The sequence below is a fragment of the Paramisgurnus dabryanus genome, chromosome 12, assembly GCF_030506205.2.
Source record: "Paramisgurnus dabryanus chromosome 12, PD_genome_1.1, whole genome shotgun sequence".
In the NCBI taxonomy this organism is placed as follows: Eukaryota; Metazoa; Chordata; class Actinopteri; order Cypriniformes; family Cobitidae; genus Paramisgurnus; species Paramisgurnus dabryanus.
The window spans coordinates 21,913,921-21,939,350 of record NC_133348.1 but is presented as its reverse complement, the minus strand read 5'-3'; the positions used below and the strand labels follow the sequence as shown (position 1 = coordinate 21,939,350).

The following is a 25,430-nucleotide window of genomic DNA, read 5'->3' as shown; positions in this document are numbered from 1 at the left end:
TATGTGTTGCAAAAAAATTTAAAGGAGATTTTTTTTAGAGAGATTCCAGATTTTTTTATTGTTATCTTGGCCACAACCTAACAAATCATACATCAATGAAAATCTTTATTCAGATTTCAGATGATGTATAAATCACAGTTGACCCTTTTTGCTGGTTTTGTGGTCCAGAGATCATAAAATCCTCGTTTGGCGGTTTATTTAACGACTGATGCGCTGCTCACACAGGTCATGAAGGTGGCGGTTATCTGATTCTGAGGTAATGCCTGCAAGAGCACGTGCATTCCCGCGTCAAGCGCGCGCGCGGTAAAGCTAGTGAGAACAGGGGTGTGTATGAGGCGGTACACTTCGTAGTTAACCTAAAGTAAATAAGTGACTGACATAAGCTACCCACTACTACCGCTGACTAGCCTTTTCGTCTTTCACATAATCCTTTGTGTTGCTCTATGAAGCTACACATGCACACACACAAAAAAACGCCAAAGCTAAAAACGAATTAATTGTGCCCTTCATAGGCTTCCGTAGATGTTTCCCCTCACTCTCCTGTAGTCTGCGGCTGTTCCATCTGTGCTGAGAAGTACCCGTGGGCAGCTATATCAAAGCCATGGACCAGATCAATAATATTCAGGTCGTTCCCTGCACCAATTCTCATTATCTGAGACCGTTTAGGGTGCATTATAACCAGGTGAGTCGCTAGTTTACTCGTTATTGTCTGTCAGTGATGCGGTCACACCTCATCATTTTGCTGTCAGCATCAGCCCAACCCCCATACTGTCATTGCTTTTATCGACAAACATCGCGTCTCATGTTTCCAAATGAGCCTAATATGCACAGCGTCATTTATGGTGTATTTCAAATACAATTCTGATGAAATCGCGTATTTTGATCTGAGCTATAAAATGTTAACTTAAGCTACATACCGGGAAGCAGACACTTTCCTTAAGCATACGCTTTATAAGCACCACAACTGGATCAGAGGAGAATTAACAACATGATGCCCTCAATATTTTATTGAGGAATGAAACGCGTTTTTGTTCACGTGGAAAGGGACTGTGGCTATGTGTTGTCACTCTATGTATGTGTAATTCAGATTGCCTACGGGTATGATTTCACATTTGAACCTGTTGTTTAATTGTTGTGGCATTCCCCTTTTCATGTTATTGCTGTGTGTGGTGGCAATATGTCATCAACACATCCATATTCTTCCTGAGTTTACATCATTTTTCCTTCTGTTGTACTGGCATGATTGAAATCCTTTTGTTTTCTTGCAGAGCACCTGTGGGTGTTTCCTCTTTGATTGTTCTCCTCAAGCTGTGCACTGCACTTATTGCATTTTTAAGAATGGACTAATACTTCCTCTTGGTGTAGTTTGACAAGCTCCCCTAGTCTACCTCACTGTTGCCTATGATGTGTCTTAGTCATTCACATCCGTTTCTGTGTGCTGGCATGGATGGAATGCACAGTGCATTATATCCATATGCTCATGGAACTCTCATGGGATAAGTAACTTATCATAGTGGTGAGGGTTTTCCATGGTGTGCCATATGTCACAACACAAAACAACATTTATAAAACACCACTTAAATCTTACCGCATGGATTTTCAGTACAGTTGATGTTTAATCATAGCCTGGCTCCGCCCTCCTACGTGCTTCCGCTTAATTTTCATGTAGCTTCAGTACTGTCTGGGACTGCTGTAGAGTTTCGTTTTCTCCTGCAAAAATCTGCAGGTCCAATCAGCGAACAGAGGGGTGTGGCTAAGAACGATGACGTTGAGGTCGTGCGTCAGTTTGAGTTGAAGTTCAGTAATGGCAGCGGAGAAAGACGTGAGAAAAGCTATTTGGTTCGTTGTTGCAAAACTGCCGAATATACAGAAGTTAAAGCCGGAGCAAGAACCAGGTTTGCTAAGTTTTGTCGGTCTGATTATTCGGACTTGTTGTTTCCGGCCGGTTTCGGCGCATGATATACGTCACTACCATACGTGAGCAATCGCCTATGGCAGATCCTGAGTGACTCTGGGCAGATCCAATAGTTTTAAACTTCAGAGGACCCTCCTTAACGGAAGTAACGCTTTGCAATGGAGCGTGGCCAGACTCTCTGTACAAATGAAATGAATGTACGAGAGTCTGGTTGGACCAGGCTAGTTTAATCACGCCTCTGTCATAAAAATACTGTTATGTTATTTAAACATTATGTCTAAGGTGGCATAACTTCATTTTTTTGTACACATAAGGTGTGTCATGCTTAGAAAGATTTTTGGGTTAGCAGGGTTGAATTTTTATTGCCTTCGCATTTTTGAGCTCACTAACAGTATTATTTGACAATTTTAAGTGACAATTTTACTTACGATTAATTGGACCATTACGGTTAACTGGCCCATTAAAGGGACACTTCACCCATTTGCATTAAGCTTTGTATAGTTAGAACCCCAGTCATGTTTTTGAATGGTCATGCATCATTTCCTCAGTTGCCGCTAAGACAGGAGAAATACAAATTTCAGTGTTGCACTTCCTTCTTTCAATGATGTAAAAATCATCATTTTGCATCATTGAAAGAAGGAAGTGCAATGTCTTTGTTGAGGGAGTGAGACTACAAACACCCCTTTTCTCTGTCAAATAGGCACCAAATTCTAAATGTATGGTACATTTCGACTACAAATATGACACACTTTCAATAAAGATTAATGTTTCTACGGGTGAAATGCTCTTTTAAAGTAATAAAATGTGTTTAGACTAGTTTGTTGAAGGATAAAAGTCACGACAATAATTACAAATTGTTGTTTGTACGAAAAATGTTCAAAGTTCAAGGTAGTATAAAAAATTATTAGGCACTACTTTTTCATTATAAATTATAACAGAAGATAAGTTGTCCTAATGGCTTAAAAATGCAGCATTGAAGTGCAGGTCAGAAAACAGCAGACACTTTTTCAGGTGAATAGAACATAAGTTAAATCTTTGAACCCACACCTCCATACTTTGCCTTCCTAAAATTAATCAGATTTTTTTCAACCACAGCCGCATCACTGAGTCACAGCAGTTTGCCACCCACACTGTCCTGCTGGGACTGTGTAGCTGTAGATGGCTGCTGCCAATCCATTCTGCCACCACCTGTAACTTTTTTTAAGCATCAGCATCCTGTCTGATCACACAAATATGCTGCCACTTTATTTATTGTAGATCATTGCAGTAAGAAGCCATTATGTGACCATTTTTTTCTTTCCTGTTAAAGAGCCCCAGTATGAAGAACGTTGTTTTGTTTATTTGGTGTAATGCAGTGGTTTTCAAACTGGGGGCCGCGAGATGGTGCCAGGGGGGCCCCAGTTTTATGACATTTTATGAAATACATTAATTTATCATGAATTCTTTGTAATTAAACCTAAAACAAATAAGGCTACTAACACAATGTTTTTTTTTTATTAAAATGTTGAGTTTTAGAACAGTTTTTTGTCACAAATTTTCTTTGGGGGGCCACGAAGGAATGCACCGTACACAAGGGGGGCCACAAGCTGAAAACGTTTGGGAACCACTGGTGTAATGCAATGTGTGCATTAGGGGTGGCACGGTTCACAAAACCCTCGGTTCGGTTCGTATTACGGTTCTATGGTCACGGTTCACGGTTCAGTACGGTTCTTGTTGTTATTTTTTCTTTAAATTTTTAACACTCCAGAAATGTATTATCTTATTAATGTATTAATTATCCATAATTTAGGATACAGTATTAAAAAAAAGTTATATCATGTAATCATGCACAAACTGAATTTGACTTTAAGCACATTATTGGGACCATCTCTGAGGAAAGCCAGATGAGATTTTGATAGAGCAAGAGGGAAGACATTGATGATTTCAACATGCTTTTCATTTATTTGGCAAAAAAGAGAATGTGTATTGCCATCTACATAAACTTTATGTGCATTTTTAGCACACAAAGATAACTTGCATTTATTAAAATGCCAACTTCAGTGTAGCTCTTAGATTTATCACTGAGAGGCTGCTTTAATACTGAGAGTATATGTGGACGAGAGAGAAACATAACGTTTATACCTGTAATATTTAAATCTCTTTAAGTCTCTTTTGTCCACTTTTGACCACTTCTGTCCTGATTACTTTGAGGGGCAATTTCTGAAATAAGATCGCGCAACTTTCACACGCTAGCAAAATGAAACTACGTGGAAATCAGCCGCTTTAATTTTATCAATGAAAGGCTAAAAATAGCGCTGAATACGAAAAGACGTAAAACAATGTTGTCAGTACCTCAGATTAGATAAATGGTCGGAGAGAAGGCTGTTCGAGCACATTCAACCCATAGACTGCAGTTCTATCTATTGTTTTATTTCCGCTGTCATCATAAGTAACATGAAATAAAAATATGTTTCCACACACCAAACTTATACGACGCTGGCGCATCCTCCAACTGCGGGCAGACTTCCTTTTCTCTCCCACTTGCCATTTCTACACGTAACATAACCTGCAGTACTCCAAACCAGTCACCTCTTCTTTCGCGCGAAAGGGAAACACGCTATCTGAGGTCACATACAGGGCATGAGACTACATTGCGCATGCCATGAACCGTTGAACCGTGCGGTACACACGCACTCCGAACCGAGACAAGCGAACCGAACGGTTCGGATTTTTTTCATGGACCGTGCCACCCCTAGTGTGCATGATTTATGGTTAAATAAACACATTTTCCAGATACCGTGCATACATTATTGTTGCTCCTCTATGCCCTGCCTCTCTGATACATGTCAATTTTGTACAAACCTCATCGTTCTGAAAGGCGCGGTGTGCTCTGATTGGCCAGCTATCCAGTGCGTTGTGATAGGACTAAATACATCTAGCGTCAGCCTGAAATATGACACTCCTTACCATATTTGGGTCCCAATAGATTTTTTATCAGCCTGTGTGCTTACTTGGTTCGAACTATAGACTGTAAAAAAAGATGGACGATGCCGTACGGGCTCTTCCATTGGTGAAAAGTGAAGCCCCCAGTGTCCCGATACGGGGCTGACATCTTGGGTCTTGAGTCTGCTTAGAAGCGATTTCGGGACCAGTCCTGCGCAGTAGTGAGCAGGAAGTAAAGCCACGAAATCAAGGCCCCGCTCTCGCAGGATGCGCATATCACAGCTGTCAATCATGACGTCACCGTTTTTATAGCATTAAATAACTAACTAAAAACAAACTTATTTTAAAAACAAACACTTGAATTTACATCAGCGTGATACAGTAAATGACAGAATCCAGCTTTGGAAAAAGATTACTGACTGTAATTAAATTGTTTAGTTGGTCTCAAGTCCTATTGAATAACACAGGGGAGGGGGGGTTTATGACCTATACTAGGACCAGTCACTGGGGGGCGATCAAGACGTTTTGGCTTCACTTTTCAGTAAGGCTGCAGGTATCGATTCTTTTTGTAATCGATTAATCTAACACTGAATTGACCAAGTTATCGATTAATCGGATAAAAAAAATTGTGTGTGTTTTTAAACAACCAAAACAAATAATGCATACCAAAAATAACGTGGCTGACTGGCTGTAAAATGTTTAAGCATTTGGCTTTTATTTCTAAAAAAAAAACAGAGGTATTGACATTTGGCTCCAAAAAATAAGCCTATTTATTTAAATTTTTACCCATTTAGTGTTTTTAAGTGCCAGTGCCAACATTTAATATGAACAACACGTTTCATGCTGTAATCTAGCCCTAACATCAAAGTAAATATCTGGTTTATGTACATTTCTACACCTGCAGCATTTACCATTAGGTTACTAACAAATAATATATAATTTCTGGGGTGAGCCTATGGTAACAACCTGGGTGTGTGTGCGCACGTGCACCTGTGTTTGTGTGTGTGTGCACATGTGCTCTGCGTGATGATGAGTGACTCCCCAGTCAGACGTTCAGTTGCTTCATTGCAGACTGGTACGGCAGAAATACATACATTAATTTTCAATAGATCACTGGATTTGGTTTGCATCACTTGCATTGCGGTGCATATTAGGTGAAGAATCCGTTAGAAAAATCACAATATCACATCCCGCTGTATACAGTGAATGCATGCAGCTGAAAGTATTGTTGCGTGGCTACATAAACGTTTAAGCATATGTGATGCATTGCGTGATTGGTCTGACTTGTGTGAAAGAGACGAGGGTGCATGCATGTGTGTGAAGGGGTTCTTTTTTAAGCAGTACTCTCTTGCAATTGAACGTGAATACATTTACTACTTAAAAACATCAAAGCTAAACATCATATCTAGTCAAACCGTATAACGACATCGCTACAAATACAGTATGGGATTAAACGTTACCTTGTTTCAGCGATGCTTGGTGAAAAAGCAGTCGATGTTGTCGGTTCAGATGCTGAATGTAATGTAATGATAAGAATGCAATGTGCTTCCTGAACATTGAACAACGGTCCGTGTGAATCAGATCTCGGCGCGTGTAGTGTGCATCATAGGAATTTAACGAGGCTTCGAGGCAGATTTTTTGCCTCGAGGAATTTTTTGAATCGAGTTTATCGAGTAACTCGATGAATCGTTTCAGCCCTACTTTTCAGGTCTTGTGCAGCACGCTTGGTTCGAACCCATGACCTTTGTGCTGCTAACACTCTACCACTGAGCTATACAGGACAAGTTTTCCCTTTCTTTTGTAATAAATTGTATTATTATAAACAAATGCAAAGTTAAGGGAAACTAAGACGATGTTTTAACATTTCTTCCTTTGCGTTTTTCATGTACAGTCTATACCATAGTTAAAACAATCCTGTTCACCCAGGTCCACAAATTTTTTTTTACAAAAAATGCTGTATTATGCAATAGTTGGGGAAGTCACACGATCTCTGAACACGCATTAGGCATGTGCATGATTTTGCAGTTTTTAATGAATTTGCATTTTTGTAGTTTACCCAGAGACAATAAAGGTATAGCTTTTAAGCACTTTTAAACCTGAAGTGTGCATTATCAGGCCCCTAAACATTGTTGTCATTTAAATTAAAAGTGTGTTAATGGCCCCTTAAATGTGTTTAAAGTAATATTTACAGTGCATTTATAATCTGTTATGGTCTCATGTCTCAGGTACAGTCATCATCAAATCATCTCCAATTGGGGGCTTTCAGTAGATTAAGCTGTAATTAATTAGTAGAGTGGTTGAATAATAAAATTTAGCCTGAGCAGGCTCCCAGTGATGTTGTGCAGAGCTACAAGTCAGTCAGGTCCCGTGAACCAGCAGCTGAGCCAACACGGTCAACTGCTCCAGCTGCCAAGCTACTGCTTTAGCAGCAGGGGTCTTGGCTATGGAAAGGGGGTATCAAAGGAGAGTGTATTGGGGAGAGGAGGGGTGTTGGATTAAAGCAGGGTTGGTGGGCAGACAACAGTGTGCACTGGGTGGGGAAGAACAGATGAGGAACAATAGGGGCAGGAACGCTGGAGTGAGCAGAAGGTTGACGAGGCCATGGGAAACGTGTGGCGGCCATCGCCCCAGCACCAGGCCACTGGGCGCGCTCAATAGACACAGGAAATGGGATTTACGTGAGGCAGATGTGCAAGTGAGAGAGAGAGTGAAGAGAGGTAATGAATGCATTAGAGTCCAATGAGCAAGATAAAGGTAAGAGCCACCAATGTGCGCTTCCCATGAAAGTTGTTAACCCTACCCTCTGTGTAGACCATCTCTTTTTAGAAAGCTTTACAGAGACTCTCTAAAACAGTAAGAGCACATGGAGATGAGACAGAAAGACTCTTCAGCTCAGAGTACTCTTTGTCATCCAAGCCTGGCCTGTCATCTTACATTGCGTGGGTAAGTGTGCCACAGTGTAGCCTTTTACTTATCAAACTGTTTCCAAACCCACAAAATAAGTGATGAAAAGAGTGCTGTCACTTTCGCAAGATTGTGTGGCCACTGACATCCCCTCTTGCAGATGTTGGTTTTGTATGGTGAGAATCTGGAAGCGACTGCACCCAAGAATGTTTTCCCACTGCATGGCAAAGCCTCAATCTTGTGGCAGGAGGTTTCAGATGCCATTCAAAGCATTGTACTTATGTCCTGTAGAGCATTTCCCTGTGAGATTGCGGATTGTTTGTAGGAACAATCATGTGTGACGCTTTGAAAAGTTCATAAATCACTTACATTGTAAAGATTATAAAGTACAGTGCTGTCTCTATTTTACAGTTTTCTGATGCAATTTTTTTCCCTTGTGAAAGCAGAGTTGTTGCAAATAGAATGTCATCCAAATAAAGCTGCTCGGTATGTTTAACAAAAGCCTGTGATATATTACACAGCCATATAAGAACAAGATTGTTTTGCCATCCATCAACTGTCTGTGTAATTGAGGACCCTTATTTGGCTTCTGAACAGTAGGCATTTCTGTAATGGCTGTAGGAACTTGTTGCCTGGGGCACAGAGGCATGAACACTACTTAAGCCCAGCATGGAGCTTAAAGGGGGCGGAGGTACATGGAGGGGGTAATTTGGGGAGGTAAGCTCACACCTGTGGCATGGTGGGGCAGAAGGAGAGTGGGGTCGATGAGGGGTGGAGGGAGCAGAGAAAGCAGATGGAGAAACAGAGGTTGAGCTCCCTCTGTTCTCGAACTCTTTTATCCATACCCCTGTGCTCTGAAGCGCAAGAGCAGGAACAAGAAGAAGCAGCACAAAGCCTTTTCAATTGGGTTAAAGTGGGCTGACATGTCTGCCCAGCTCTTATATGTTCAATTTTTACAAGGTAAAAGAAGATGGACGAAGATAAACGAGAGTTGAAGGTAGAAACCCAAATCTAAAAATTTGCAAGCACCTCTTGCCAACAAGACTGCACATAGATTTACACCATGAATTAAAATACAAACCCTCTATTAAATATTTGATGTTTTTTTCCATGTTTTTGTTTATGGTTGTCTCTGTGAGTTGTGTGGAGAATCAGCATGTGTCCTTGTAAAAGGGTGGATGGGGCTATAATGTATACACAGAAATTTTGTTTTGTTTTGGTTGTTTGTGGGTTTAGTAACTTGCGGTCACTTTTTGGGGTAATGACAACTTGGTGTTTACCTAAGAGATCTGGATTCTTATTGATGTAGTATGGTTGAGGACTCAATTAACCTTTGCACCTATGTCAGGGTGAGGTGAGGTGCCTGTATGTAATTGTTTATGAAGACATTTTGAGCACCAATAAAAAAAGATTGGCATTAAATCATGTAGGCTGAATTTGAGTTAAAGCACATGGTTTATAAGCAGTACATTAATCTCCTACCTTGCAATGAACTCGAGAGCTCCTTTCTTACTTGGAATATCAGTAGGGATTGGCACATGACAGCCTGGTGGGAATGATGTGTGATTAGGGTTTTATATCTTGGGAAGTTGAACAGCACAAAGTGGGAATTAAAGGCATTGATTGTAAATGGCAGCGTGACAGCAATTGAATTCTCAGCAGCTGTCGAGGTCACAGCAATATAAACTGAAAGCTGATGATAATTAAACTTTAAGCATGCAAAGCAACAAGGCCTGTCCTTCCATCCCTATTCATTCATAAGCCTTTGTTGCAAAAAGGACCGAGGGGGCACTAAATTTCAAGGTCCTGCATCATCTTCCACTCCCTGTAATCTGTGTTGTAATCCATGTCGCTTGTGATTCCCAGGGTCCCAAAAGGCTTTTCTTGTTGACCTAGAGAGTGGCCCTGATAATGAAGGATCCCCACCATCTGTGTGCATGGTCAGGGATCTTGCACACATTTGGACACACAAAATAGTCCTGTAGGGGGCAAACCACTTAGGGCCATAAAAGCACCTAGAAGCTCACCAGGGTTTCTGGGGGCAATATAAAATTTGTTTGCTTATAAATTCCGCCTATACTTTTTATAATATATTGTTTATAATACTATATTGGTTTAGTTATACGGCATATTATATGGCTGTGTTTATTCAAGATAGAACCTTGTAACGGGAAGTTTAATTAAATGGGTTAGGGCTCTACACTTGGAAGCAGTTGACTGTTGATTTAGATCCTGGCCAGAACCCAAAGGGATGTTGATTTGGCATTGGGAGCTGTATGTTACAATGTACTTCCTTGTACTATGACCAAGGATAACAAGATCCTCAACCACGATAACCATGTAGTGCAACAAAGCTGCAAATTGAAGACTATTAAAGGTTTATCAAACCAGAATTTCTTGTAACTTACAAACATTTAGTCAGCAAACACACTTTAGGCCTTAAGTTTGGATTTAACAGAATATACTATATGTGCATGTTCCCAGACCGTATATATCAGCCCAGGTTTTTAATATTCTGGATTGTAGCTCCCGCAAATACATGATAAAATGACTTTGATAAAATGATAAAGTTTGATTACGAGCATATGCAGAGTCATTGTGATTAAAGTCCAATTTATAGTCGTGCGTAAGGTGCTACACCGTACGTTATCGGACCTCATCTGAGACGAAGACGTGGTTGTCCACAATCGCTCCCTGATTGGGTGTTCTGGATCATTGCGTATTTTTCCCTGATTCATCAAGCTCTTATCATATGACCATAACGTAGGGGTGGGCGATAAATCGTCTACGATTCTTGTGCAGTAAATGCCGCTTCATCTGAAAACAGATTATGGCGATTTGCTACCAATCAAAGAAATGGCTTTACTGACGAGATGCGCATGAGAGTCATAGCCGATTTGATCGCCCACCGATACTATTACGTTAACATGTGTTGTGTGGAAGGAAATTCTTTCGAAAATACCAATAGAATTGAAGAGGATTGATTTTTAAACGATTTAAACGAAAATGCTCTAATATAAACAAGACCTAGGTCTTGATAAAGAATGATCAAGAGTTTGAACGCCTTTTTATCAAGAGACCATCTTGTAATAACCTCCTAAACAAAGGTCGGTTAAAACAGAACTGCATTTTTGTGTTTTAACAGTTACAACTGTTTTTGCTGGTAGGGCTCTGTCTGGTTTTACAGGATTCATACCTGTACCTCAACATATTTAATTTCACTTATGAGTTAAACATATTCGAGAAAAGTGCAAGGTTCAATAAAATGTAGTCATGTTACAAGAAAAAAAAAACATTTTGCAGGTAAACGATTTGCAAACAACCATTAGGTATTAATGAACATGTGTGTTTTGTAGAAAAATATTTATTATGTAAAGAATGATACCATTCAGAAAGAAAAAAACTGCGTTGCCTGTTGTTAAACAGTCAGACATTGAAATTCAATACATTTTAAAAAGTCTTTATAAATGTTACACTACACATGCAAATCTTTATTTTTATGCATGTGGTTTACACTTTTGCTTATTTACATGTATGCATCTGTCAGACACTTTTATCCAAAGTGACTTAGAGTGCAGAACAGTCAGCATGTGTGTTTCCTTGATTCCTGAAATGCATATGCGCCACCTGTGTACACAAGATCATTACATGCCGTAAATGTATTCTACTAGTTGGGCTGGAAAATAGCTAAATAATATAAATAGATTATGCTGGTTTAAATGTCGTCTTTCATTTTCACAAAATGCACATGTAAAGAAAAATCCCTATGGTCACACTGATCTCTTGTCAATGATATCTGATATGTTGTTATCCTGCAAAGCTTTCCCTTTTCATGACGCTGTTGATGATACAAGATGCTGACTTTATGTGATCATGAGTTCTTGTCACATTTAATGTTGACTACTAGCTGGCCCATCAAGCTTATCCTTGGTTTTGAGGAAGTGAAAAAAAGTCCACATTTTAAGAGCTATTTGACACATCCCGGACCTGTGTGGGAATGTAACTACAACAGCAGGCACAGATTGCTTTCAAAGTGCATTTCAGCTATATAACACAACTAGGCTGTATTAATAAAAAATATAGTAAGTTATTGAATAATTTCTTTGATTATAGGCCATACTATACTGTAAGTTATGAAAAGAATCTCAGGAGTGTTCCATTAAGAATTATTAGAAATTGATTGTCAGTTCTAATGATGCATCATGAAAGCTTTTATTGCAGTTATGTCGATAAACACATTTTTTTGTGAAGTTTGATTGTGTGCATGTGACGGAGAGAAAAAAGTTGTTTAGCACCAAAACTACTTCATTGTCACTTCTGGGACGTAGAGAGGCAAACATCTCATGCATGCAGTGTGAATGCTGTAACCTGTTAATATGGGAACTGAAATAGACACATGACACAAGATGTGTAAAACAGGCCTGCAAACCTGATTGGCCTGTCATAGCATTTTGTGCTGATGATTGTTTTTGTGTAGTGTATATATGAAGAGTTTGGTTCCAAAACGCAATAAATCCATTTAGACTAATTTCGGTAAAAATTTGTTTTCTATACAAAGTGACAAGAATAAAAGCACTATTTTCTGTTACAAACTTTCACATAGCATCTTTAGGTTATAATAACATTAAAAATTCAAATCCATAAATTGATTTTCAAATATTTATTATAAAAACTGATTATTTTTTTCACAAAATGCTGTAAATCTTTTGACTAGTCATCCTTGGGACATCGTCCTTAAACTTTTTTGACAGTGACCAGCTGTAAAATGTTTCGGCCCTGCTTGATTTTAACTTGTGTTTGTTGCGGTTTGGAAAAAAAGGATAAATGATGACACAATAACACAGCGGATATCGGATTTTACATAAATGAATAATTTACTTTTTAATACTGACCTGATACAATATAGATTTTGGCTGTAACATTTTTTTTAAATGGCGTTTATCACGTTTTGGAACCAAACTCTTCATATACATGTTTCGGGTCACTATGACGGTAATTATGTAGTTGTGCAATAGACCTGGTGTTTGTGCTATGTGCATGTGCACACCTGTATGTCAGAGCCATTACCTCTAAACGGGTATCTCCTCAGTTTAAGCATTTCCTCTACCTCCTTCCATCCTGTAAAAGCTTGTGCTTGCTTTAAAGTACTTTCACTTTTCAGACTTGTCATCTTTGCACATCTGCTATGTATGAAACTGCATGGCCTCTCCCTTTCTTTGCTCTCTGAAGTTGCTGCAACAGTGATAGTGGGAAGTTTTTTTATCGAGTTCACTAAAGGCCCCTTATGGTTCGCATTTGTGGAATGTAAATCTTCATACCTCTCTGAAAAGTGCGGGTCTTCACTACAGCTTGTTGGCATCATAACATACGGTTGATGAAAAATGATTCCCAAGTTGTATAACTGCTGAAATAACAATACACATGCAGAATTCCAGATGTTTGTATATACTATATATATTGTATGTTTATAGTGGCCTGCTTTGGGACTTTTGATAAAAAAAAAACATTCCGGAAGTGTTCATTTAAACACGTTTCCCCATCTGCTTAATAAACAAAAAAACTTGTGCCTCCACAAGTATGTACTCAAGTATACACTTGCCATGGAAAGGCACTTTTATCCCCACTCTCCTTGCCCTGCGGAAGAAAATGAAGAATTTTGCGCCTACACAAATATGCTTGCATCACTGATCCAATGTTTGAAAAAATATGATGAGGAAACAGGCACACATCGCTGCCATGACCAGAACTATTCTGACTTTTTAGGTCCCTATTGTTCTTCAAGGAGTTATTATTATAAGTAAATGTAATTTTTTACAATTTCCTAACATTTTATTGTCAGTTTAAATGAGAGAAAGAATTTTATGTTTTCAAATATTAATATAGAATAATTAATGTAATAGAAGAAATTTTAATTTCCCTTATTTTTTCTCTTTTCTGAGATTTTTTTAACAGAACTCACCCAGTGTTTTGTATTAAAATAAAAGAATAAAAACCTTTATCATAGCACCATTGTTTTCAAACACTGACGTGTCTTTTCATGAAATGAAGCTCAGTATGACGACTATAGGGACCCATTCAAGCATTTAATAGGTCTTTTTGGTTTAATGGAACAACTCTGACACCATAGAGACCTATGAGACTGAAGTTTGTTCCGCTTTCTTAGTCTTCCCTCCGAAACCCTCACATTTTGGAGCCAAAAGACACAGGTCATTAGCACGAAAAGCGGCATTGCCCAAAGCAAACATGACCCCATCGGATCCGCTGACCATGCTTGGTATGCAGGTTCACTTTCCACACTCTCGTTTTACACCGGTGCCTCAGGTAACTGATGAGTGTTTCCATTAATGGAGCCTTGCTTCTTATTAACAGATTAGACCTGCAACCATGGTTAGGTAGGTTACGCTTAAACTCTTCAGCTGGAAAAAGGTGTCGATTTTTTTTAAATGGCACAATTAAAAGGTGTAACAAAGCTTTGATTATTTAATTGTCTTCACACTTACACTCCCAAAAATAATAAAGAGGTAAAATGGGTTATTTTTATCGATATCATAGAAGAGCCATTTTTAGTACCTCAATGAGGTAAATGAGTCATATCTTTTTTTTTTATCTTTTTATACCCTTCTAAAAATTACCTTTTTGGGGCGGTTTCTAGGACAGGGTTTATCCTAGTCCCAGGCTAAAATGCATGTTTTACCTGCCTTAAATTAAAAATCTTGCCCTGACATATCTTAACTTATATCAGTGCTATTGTTTTGTCTCAAGATGCTCACCTGCATTGTTTTTTTGCAATGCATATTTGTAAAAATACTTGAATGTTCTAATATAACAAAGGCCTATAGTCCGGGAAACTGCCCCTTTGTGTACTCTTGTAAAGTTTAAGGTTCTTTATCCATTACAGCTCAAAACAGAACCTTTTAAGAACCTTAAGTTGTATAAGTATACGTGTTTATTTACTTTCTTTCTTCACTCATTATTTTTTTTTCTGTTTTAAGACACTCTAAAATGTTACTTCATAAAGTGAGAAACAGACTGAACTACTAAAACTAATTTAAAATAGGCCAATACCAGGCTGTCCACCAGTCTACAATGGCAACAAAACACATAAGTTACCTCACACATACACATAACAAAAGTCTTCAGTTGCACCAACAACGCAATATTAAATAACAATACATACCAGGTAGCAATTAAACATAGATGATCTGTAGCATATTAAAGTGTACTCACCTGAAGCTAATCGCGGTGGGTCACAGGAGTTAATTCTCATAAGAACTTAATCTTTCCTCTCATGTAGATTTTGCCGCGTGAGTTTTTGCCCGTGAGCAGATGATGGCACAGAACCAACATAATTAGATTTTAAGCTTACGATGCCCAGTTGTCCCGAAGGAATGTTGAGTGATATATCCATCTTATTTTCAAACGCGGAAGTAAAAGTTTGTGACGTATTTCCCTTTTTTGTGTGAGATGTCCGTTTTAATAGCCGGCCGGTATAAAACAGTGTCGTGAGAGCACGCATAAAAATTATTTAAACAGTTATGGTAAATATTTACTACACCTGCCATGTATGACCCAGTGGGAGGATGAAATTAAAGGAGCACGCCCACATTTTGGGAATTTTTTTTATTCACCGTATCCTCCAGAGTTAGATAAGTCCATACATACCTTTCTCATCTCTGTGCGTGCTCTGACGCAGCCCCCGCTAGCTTAGCTTAGCACAAAGACTGAAAGTGAATGGCTCCTGCTAGCAAACTGCTCCCAATAAGTGACAAAATAACACAAACATTTTCCTATTTATGTGTTGTGATTTGTATAGTCACACCATGTACAAATAACTCCTGCTCTTCACCAGGGGGCTTCTCGGGTGCTGCGAGCAAATGCGAAATTCATGCGAAATTGCCCCGCTTGTCAGTGAACTACGCCTCTGTGTAGCAAATGCCGCTCCATCTGAAAGCAGGTGATAGCGTTTTACTACTAATCAAGGAACCGGGGTTACTGACGAGATGCGCATGACAATCACTTGCGATTTATCGTGCAGCCCTACTGTACACCACATCGTACAAGGCTTCATGGACAATATGTTGGCTGATGTATTATTTTCCAGCTAATTTGTTGCCTGAGGAGGACGGTTCACTTTTAACCTATATGTGCCTAAATTTTTCTGAATGGTTTCATGCATATAATTGTGTTAATAGTGTCCTCTGTAAACATGTTCTGCACTTATTTTCCCCATTTTTATTTTCTTTTTTTGAAAATCGTATTTGAATGTGCGGCAATAGTTGCCGGTGGGCAAAAAGGTTGTATGCACCCCTTCAATGTCAAATTTGAATACATTTGGCATCTTACTCAAAATAACGCCTTTCAACAGATCAACCTTTATTCATAAACACATTTATTATGTATAACAGTCAAAGAACATTAGATGCGAACCCCTAAAAAAAAAAAATGCATCTAGCTTATAATCTTTTGTTAAATTCAATTCTATTTTATTTATATAACGCTTTTCACAATTGTTCATTGTTGCAAAGCAGCTTTACATGAGTAGATGTAGGGGAGAACACAGAAAATCAATAGATAATATAAGAAGTAGAATATAGCGGCTAAGGATAAACCGTACAAGCGAGCGTATAAATAATGTAACGTATACAGTAAAGTGCTAAGTTAAGCCTAAGTTGGCTGACTCTCCCGGGGACGAAAAAAACCCCTAGGAGAAAACCCAGTGGGAAAAACTCCTAGAAGGACAAAAACCCTTGGGAGAAATTAAAATAAATGTATATATATAAACACGGTAGGGATAGAAAGCGGGTAAGCGGATTAAACTGGTTCAGCCGGTGGTCGTTGGTCGCGTATCGGCTGGGCATCACGTTGAAGGACAGCCAGTAGATCAGTGGTGTGATGACCTTCACAGCAACAGGAAATGGGTCTGTTTGTCCCATTGTCCTCGGGGTCGAGACAGGGAGAGAGAAACAGAATTCTATTAGCGTAGGGGCCGGTCGCATGAAACGCAAGTGTCATGTAGTATTGTAGTTTAAAAACGCTCGGTTCCAGACAGGCTACCTATTGCAGCAATAGTATATTACCCATATGAGGTATGTGAGTGCTTTGTTCTAGGCAAAATAACTATTGCGGAACAAGTAAAATTACTGGACATTTTATGTGAATGCTTTGCTAAAGAATAATGTCTTAAGTTTAGATTTAAGTGATATAAACTGTGACTTGTTCAGGTTTTTTTATTATTATTTTTATTTATTTATTTTCTCTGTTGCATTCAGTGCTTTCTTCCAGAAAAAATGGACCATTTGTCAGCTCCAAGTCAGTTCATATCACTTAGCTCATCGTTCGTGGCTCGATTGTTTTTCAAGATGTCTGCTGTCTGAATACGCGTAATGTGCTGTCTTTATAAAGTAGCTTCTTATTAAACACTTACAAAGTTCTCAATGCTTCAGTTTGCATGTAAGGACCCTCATTATGCTACTGTGGTAGTGTGAGGCTATTTTGAGCCTTGTTAGTGGTATTAACTAGCGATTTACTTGTACTTACTCTTTGCCCCATATACTAGCTCATTACGCTAATCTGTTTTAATTGATAAAAAACTCTTTACATTCGATTATCATGAAAACGCATCCCAGAGAACGATCTACTCTGTAACCATGTGTTAATTACCCCTAGGTTCATTTTTCACCAGAGTTGTCCTTTAATGTAAATAACATAAAAATCAATCAATAAAATATGCACCCAGTCTTTGGAAGGAGAGGAGATCTCTGTCTCCCTCTTTAAATGACCTGTATGAATGGATTTTATTCCCTATCAAATTAAGGTCTAATGGACAGTAGGGATGTTAGTTAAAGGGTTTTGGGTATGATATTATGAAAGAAAAAAGCACTAAAAAAGACCAATAACCTTGATTATTAACCTATTAACACAGTATATCCCATTTCCCCATGATATATGTACTTACAAGGCATTTGCCCACCAGCAACTATAGTTGCCGCTTGGACTTTTGACTACAGTAAGTATATAAAAAACTATAGATCTCTTATAAGATTTGTTTTGTTTGGATGACTCTAGAGCAGTGGTTTTCAATCTTGTCCTAGGGGACCCACTGCCCTGCACATTTTGCATGTCTCCCTTATCTAACACACCTGATTCAGATCATCAGCTCATTAAGGGAGAGATCCATGAACAGAACTGGGTGTGTCAGTTAAGGGAGACATACAAAATGTGCAGAGCTGTGGGTCCCCTAGGACAAGATTGAAAACCACTGCTCTAGAGAACTTCATGATTATGTAGATATATAAATGTCAAACAAAAATACTTGTCAGTAAAATGAAAATTACCTTTCTTTGGGAGGGTTTGCCTTCGCCATGTTTCTTGGAAGAAGAGGTAAGAAGTTGACAGCCTCATGTGACAGGAAGGAAATAAATACCTTTTTTTTTATCCTTTTGGTTGTTAGCCTGCATGTCATTGAGAAATAAAACATGGATAACATCTAAAAAATTCTTAAAGGAAAATGACAACTATGCACTGTGGCATATAGTTGCAGGTGGGCTGAAATGGGTTAACCTGCATGTATAGTAATGGCAAAATGTTTCAGGTACACTTCATTTTGACATTTGAAATGCATAATTCCAAACCTTTTGTAGTGTACTATACAAAGCTAGTATAATGTCAGTACCCCTCTAGAATTTGAATACAGATGTACATTGAATACATATTGTAAAACTGTCAACATAGCACAAAAACTAAAGTCTTGCTTTAGGTTTTGGCAGAAATGGCTCAAGAGTTTATCCAGCCATGTTGTATTACACCAAAACGATCAACGTATCATGACAACCTACAAGATACCCTTAAGCTTCATTTTTTTAAATACAGAGTGATGCTATAATCCACTCTTTTGTGGTGAATGAATACATTCTGTAGGCGTAAGCACAAAGAGTGCCCATGAAAAGAAAATTACTAATTTCCAAACCCTTATTAGAAACACGTTCTCGACACACAATGATGATCTGGTATCTGTTGAGACAAATATTGAGTGCGAAATCTTCAAGGTAAGCATATTTTAGATAAAAAGCTTCATTGTAATCATAGTTTCAGATAGGTAATTACTATACAGGAACTATAGAGTACAGTATGTGCGTGCATGATGGTAGGTTTGGTCGACTGTTATAAAGTTACAGTAAAGCACTGTACGTAAGAGATGAGCCTTGACTACACAGCTGCTGAGTTTTTTATCAAGCACACACAACCATAATTTTCTTTCACTGTCCTGTTTTGACAGATTTCAGAAATCTATGCTGAATTAATTGTTAATTTAACGTGAAAATTTACAATTTTACCAAATCTAGGCTAGAATGAATCCTGAAGCAGAATGTTATTTTATTTGGGAATTAAATCTTTTATCCTTACATTTCATTATCTCATTAAATACTGAAATGGTTTTAAAATGGCTTTTATTTCAGTACATCCAAGTCTGCTCATTTGTTTTTAGAAAAAATATATATTTTTGTTTTACTTTAAACAGCTGTAATCGTATCTCACAAAACTTTACATGCATGAACAGTCTGTGGCTAATTGGGTTTTGTTGTAACTTGGGGATGGGATGTATGGTTGCCTAGCAACTAGCAGTTAAATTTGCAATTTTGTAAGACTTTTGAAATAGAAACCTAAAACTGCCATGGTTTATAAGTAACATCAGAAATGCTAAAACTGGAACTTTTGAATTGGATTTTTTTTTCATTACTTGGATGCTTTTATTGTTAACACTAATAATTCATATTTTCTGCACTAGCCACTATTTTTACTTTTCTTATAATCTTGACATACTCGGCTGTAAAATATTGATGTTATTTCATACATATTTACTGTATATATTACGAGGATATACATGATATTTAATTTTGCCTTTTCTTTACAGAATGGAACAAAGAAGTCGTGGGACTTTATGCAAACCCATGATAGGTAAGCAAGTGTCTTACTGTCTATTAAAACATTCATTAACATTTAGAAAAATAATAAAATCTTACAATATACCTGATATACAGTGTGTGGGCAATATGACCAAAATCTTATATAGTGATAGGATTCATTTTATATCATGATAACGATATGTATCACGGTAGTTTTTTATCTTTTAAAAAGGTTTTTGTGTTTTTAAAATATTTAATGCCATAGAATTTTCCTAATTCTCAAAAAATAAATAAATATACAAGCATAAAAAGAAGACAAAAAACTAACTCAAGATCATTGAAGATAAACAATAAATAAATATTATTAATTATGAGTGACAGGAGCAAAATTAGGTAACTTTCCCTTTAAGACCAAAGTCAGAATCCAATATACTGTTAAACATGTGTTTACTCTTTTAGCTGTTTACCTAAATGGTCATGTGTATGAGGATACTTGCTAACATGAGAATTTTTACGCATATGTGTATTTAAGACCAATAAAGCACCAAAAATGCTCAAAAGCTTAATGAACAGCAGATACGCAACTTGCGCCCTCCACTTACACAGAAACAGCGAGCGCATATAGATCTTTCATTTGTGTTTCAATGGCTTAAAATCATTTGTTTTAAACTGCGGTGCTTGAATACATGTACAAACGTAACCTGCACAGCAATGTGACGTGGGCGCGTAACTCCGATAGAGACGATAGTCCAAAATCTCTACCAGTTGACAATTTTCTATGGTTTATTGTACTTACTGGTTTATTGCCCACCTCTAATTTTGAATGTATGTCTCTCTACTTTCCTACTCTATTTCTCTTTATTTACAGTGTGAATTTTGTTTTGGTTCAGGTAATTGAGAAAGTTTTGCCCTCATACTGCCCTTTAACTGTTTGTTGTACTTTTTGTTATACATTTCAACTTTCTTGACTAGTGAGGAGTTGTTATAAATAAAAAAATATATTGTTCTCTTAAAACTTTAAAAAGATGGCCAACCCTGCTGAATTAATCAGACAGGTTTCACCGTCATATTTAAGGACTTTTGAAGACATTAAGACCATTATGAATGAAATTGAAGACTTATGACGACATGTGTCCATGTGGGTTTTTTTTAAGACCTTATATTATATAGCAGTTATAGCAGTCAGGGCTTTAAGCGATATTTCAACGAAAAATGAAAATTACCCCTTAACATGATTTTATCACCCTCAAGCCATCCTGAATGTACATGATTGTCTTTTCTCAGATAAACGCAAAGTTATTTTAGAAAATGTCCTTGGTCTTCAAAGTTTTATAATGATAAACAGGGATCAGAAAACAGCTTCTGATTTTAAAGCCCAAAAAAGTGCATCCATCCTTCAGAGATGTAATCCACACGGCTCCAGGGAGTTAATAAAGGCCTTCTAAGGGTAATTTTTTTTAAAACAATCCATATATACAACTTTTCATCTCATTCTCGTGAACCTAATCGTGTGTCTCGTCTTTTCACACCCCTGGAAAAAACATATTTTTTGTCATTAAAGATAAAAGGTCTTAAAAAACACATGGACACACTGAATGATAAAATTGGACTTCATTGTCATGATATTGGTTTTCCATTTCATTCATAAAGGTCTTAAAAAGTCTTAAATTTCACTTTGTGAAACCTGCAGAAACCCTGTCTCATGAATTAAGCAGGCTTGGCTACATTTTTAAAGCTTTTAGCGAGCAATAGAGATGAGGATATATCTCAGCCTTATTCTCAGAGAGATGTCTGCTGTATTGTTCTGAGTGTAAATCAATTGGTGACTATAAACCTGGGAGAAATAGAAGCCTGTGGGTCTGGAATGTCTCACCATGGTGTGATGAAAGGAAGTTGTTATTATCTCTTCTCCGTTCTCATGTACAGATCTGCATAGAGCTTTGTCAGTTTTTCTTTCTCTGCTTTATCTCAACTTCTCCCTTGATGCCCACTGTAGAGTTTTATATCCTCTTGTTATTTTACTTTAAAAGGCAGTCCCTTTTTGATATAAAACCTTACTTAGTTATTTTGCAGTCCTCCACATGTTTCTATTGTAGTCCTGACCTGGCTAAAGGTGGATGCAAGTGAAACTTTACTCCAGTTTCCCACACTACCTCTTCCCACCCGACCCAAATGGTTCTTTGGGTCATTACTCTTAAGAGGAGCTTCTTTGTACCTCTACAGTTTTCTGCCCCTACCCTGAGATCAGGACTGACCTTTCATACAGGGTTCATTAAAGCTATTTGCACAAATCTTTGTGGATCAAGTACCTCTGTGGACAATGTGTCAACACTGCCAGACTTTAATTTTCTCAAGAAGCTGTCTGGAGATTCAGTCATTTTCAACAAGAAAGGCTGGTGGAACCAGATTGAAGTGCCTTTAAAGTAATAATACAGAAAGAATTAAGTAGCATGTGGAACGTGTCGGAAAATGGTCCACAAAACACAGTTTCTGTTTGTTTCTAACATTCTAACAATTCACGAATTGAGAAGGGTGGAGTGTTAAGTCATATTTCCATCACCATTTGACTTTGACTTATTGTTTTGTTGCACTGTTTGGTGTAGTAATGAATGAGACGAGTTGTTTTCAAGTGAAGTGTGTATCTGTTTAGTTGGGCCAGGGGGGGTTAGAAGTTAAAAGGTAAAGCTATTAAGAGGAGCATCTGTTGAAGACATTAATGCAACTATTGCAGTCTTTTGTGAACTAATAGTCTTTATGTGAGGAGTGAGACGTCAGTTTTCCCTTTTGTGAGGACTTTCGGGCTCAGTAAAATGTTTTATGGATTGCTTTGCATCTATATGTATGTGCACCTCGATTTCTCAGGAAAAAAGAAGTTTGGAATTTTGCATGAATTTGTACGAAGTGAATCGTCCAAAAACGTATGCTATTATAAAAAGCATGAGGGAAACCCCGTCCCTAAACCCAACCTTAATGGAATGAAAACAGATCATATTAAAATGTACGAATGAGATTGTACAAATGCATACAGATTAGCCATTTTGTAACGTATTGCCATGAGATTGTGTTATTATGTGTGTTTCTCTGTGCACTTTGCATCTATATGTTGGGTAATTTGATAGTGTTCCTGTAGCTCATTGGTAGGGCATCAAGAAGTTGTGGGTTCGATCCAAGGATTTCTCAATGTCAAGGAAGGATCCTCAGAATCCGGAATTTCAAAATGGATGCTACGTCATTGACGTCCGTCGAAGACTGTTCCAATTTCGAGGATCCTCGGAATTTCAGCCAAGGACTGAGTCCTTCGTTCGAGAAATATCCCATATACAGGAAAGGATGCATATGTGTATCTTCCGCGCTCTTCGCGCGCTGAAATCACCCACAATCCTTTGCATGCAGTGCCGAAAGCACACCTTTCTTTGACAAAATGATGCAATGACGTGCACTTACTAGCCTGTTCCATTTACGTTTTCTCCGAATGCTTAAGAGGAGCCTCGCCTAGCCTCTGAAGGAAGTGACTTGTAAGGGCTAGTCCTGCCAAAGTATCCTTAACATTGAGAAACGGCCACTGATCCACTTTCCCCACCTTGAAATGTTCTGGAAGTCGCTTTGGATGAAATCGTCTGCCAAATGGATAAATGAACATGTAAATACGGGTTGTTAGGGATGTGCAAAACTACAATGTTGTTGTGTTTGGCAGCAGTCTATACAAATTACCAGCCAAAGCGCTGGACGCTCTCAGCATGCTCATTAATACACCACTGCTAAAATATAAGCAAAGACTATATTAAATGAACAAGCTATATAAACAAGTCAACCTCACTGTAACACTGCACCTCCGCTCATTTCGTATTGCTTTGCATCTCACAGTGAGAACGAAACAGCATAGCAGGGTTAACAGCATGTGATACGTTCTGCATGACTTTGGCGGTATTTTCAGGTTGAAGATGTGAAGCTGCGAAGAGACTTAAACATGCCTAGGCTTGCTGGTGCTCTGACCCATCAGATATTTCCAAAGGTTGACCCAGACTATTCTCTAATTGCAACAGTCTGTACTCCACAGCTCATCAACAGTGAAGAAAGAGGGAATGGCAGAGATTGACAGACAACACAACGCGTATGTCCCCTGAAAGCTTCTTCACACTGATGAAAGGGTGGAGAGGATAGAAGGAGAACACAGAGTGAGATGGGAGTGCTCAAATAAGGGCTCTTAAACTGGAGCATGACCCTCTTAATCAGGCCTTGGACCCATACAAATCATGTCTCAAGATGACAGGCTTTTTTAGCAAATGTTTGCATATGTTTAATTTAAAGGTGCAATGCAATTTCTTGACAGAAATGCAAAAATAATATACATAACTATATTATCAGTGGCATATAAAGACCTTACAAAATAAATTGTATGTTTTTATTACTTTAGAATTAGCCGTTTTTATCTACATCCACATGGAAGTTGACATTTTGTGCCGTCATGTTTCTACAGTAACCCTAAACAGACAAACAGTTCTATTCATGAATATCAGCTAACATCACTCACAAACTTGTCTTCCGCCATTTTGAGTATCTGAAGTGGTCGCAAAAGAACTAGAAGCTATGCCTTCAATATGTTGTGAGCATCAAAATTGCTATTTTACAACACTAAGAAGGCTCGACACAACATGATACTTTGCTCAAAGTATCACCTGTGTCTCTACACGTGAACTCGAGCATTGAGAACATTGTTTGTGTGCACAGAGTTTACTAAAAAGAAGGTTTTGAACAACTGACTTTGGCAGTTTTGTTGCCCACTCACCGCCATCTTGCCAGTCAAGATGTATCGATCTCCGAATGCAAAGTTAGGATGGAGGAGAGTAAAGATGGATAGCTCCTAAAGCATAGTTCCATATAAATGCAAGGATAATCAGTTGATTTGTCGCAAGTGAAAAACAATAGTGACCTTCTAGTTGAAAAAGGAGCCTCATATAAGATTCATTCATTCGGAAATCGATTCTTTATGTCTGGCAAAGACTGTGAGCGGACACCATAACAGCCAAAGTCAGTTGTTCAAAACCTTTCTTTTAAGTAAACTCTGTGTACACAAACAATGTTCTCAATGCTCGCGTTCATGTGTAGAGATCCAGGTGATACTTTGAGAAAAGTTTCATGTTGTGTCGCGCTTTCTTAGTGTTGTAAAAATATTTGTAGTTCGGTAGCAGCGGACAGCGGCTAGAAGAACGCATCAGGGATCGAGTAGGCATCACACCCTAACAAAGAAATTTTTTTTAAAGTAGCGTTTCTTTTCAGGTGCAAAATGTTGTCTTTCGTAGCCATTTACTGTATCCGTATGAATCATAGACAGTAAAAGATAAGAAATCTGTAAATCGTAGCAAGCCACCCATGCTTGTCAGTAACCTACTGGTACTCGGTGGGTACTCAAGATGGCGGCAGTAAGCTGGAAAAAGACAGAGGACGTAAAAGGTCACATGACTGATAATCATGAATAGAGCGTGTTTTGTTAATACGTTATCTCAGACAATGACGTTTTTGCCCTGTCGCGGCTATCATAGCTTTACTATGCTTTTCGAAAGTCTCACCGCTAGATGCTGCTTACTGTACTGTACGTTTACACGCAGACAAGAGTGTCAAAAAATGCTCCGGCTGCCCTGCCAACGACGTTGTAGAAAAGAGTAGTGGACGCTCTGACCCTCAAATGCTTTCTTTGAAATCCTTTTCCACCTTCTGATTGGTTGCCGCCAACGTTTTCGCCTTCCGATTAGTTGCTGCCGAACCGCGTCATAGCTCATTACCATAAA

The 25,430-nt window shown here is 38.3% G+C and overlaps 1 protein-coding gene across 2 annotated transcripts in view; it reads left to right on the top strand.

Annotated features, from left to right (window-relative positions):
• The first annotated feature begins 530 nt into the window (after nt 1-530).
• nudt14 (nudix (nucleoside diphosphate linked moiety X)-type motif 14) overlaps nt 531-25,430 on the top strand; it is a 50,200-nt gene continuing 25,300 nt past the window's right edge. Inside the window, exons 1-2 of one of the 2 annotated variants that reach the window (XM_065257177.1) lie at nt 531-682; nt 19,653-19,696. In XM_065257177.1, the coding sequence (XP_065113249.1) occupies nt 602-682; nt 19,653-19,696 (125 nt within the window). In that variant the 5' untranslated portion in view covers nt 531-601. The remainder of the gene's footprint in view (nt 683-19,652; nt 19,697-25,430) is intronic. The other variant, XM_065257178.1, reaches the window with a different exon arrangement.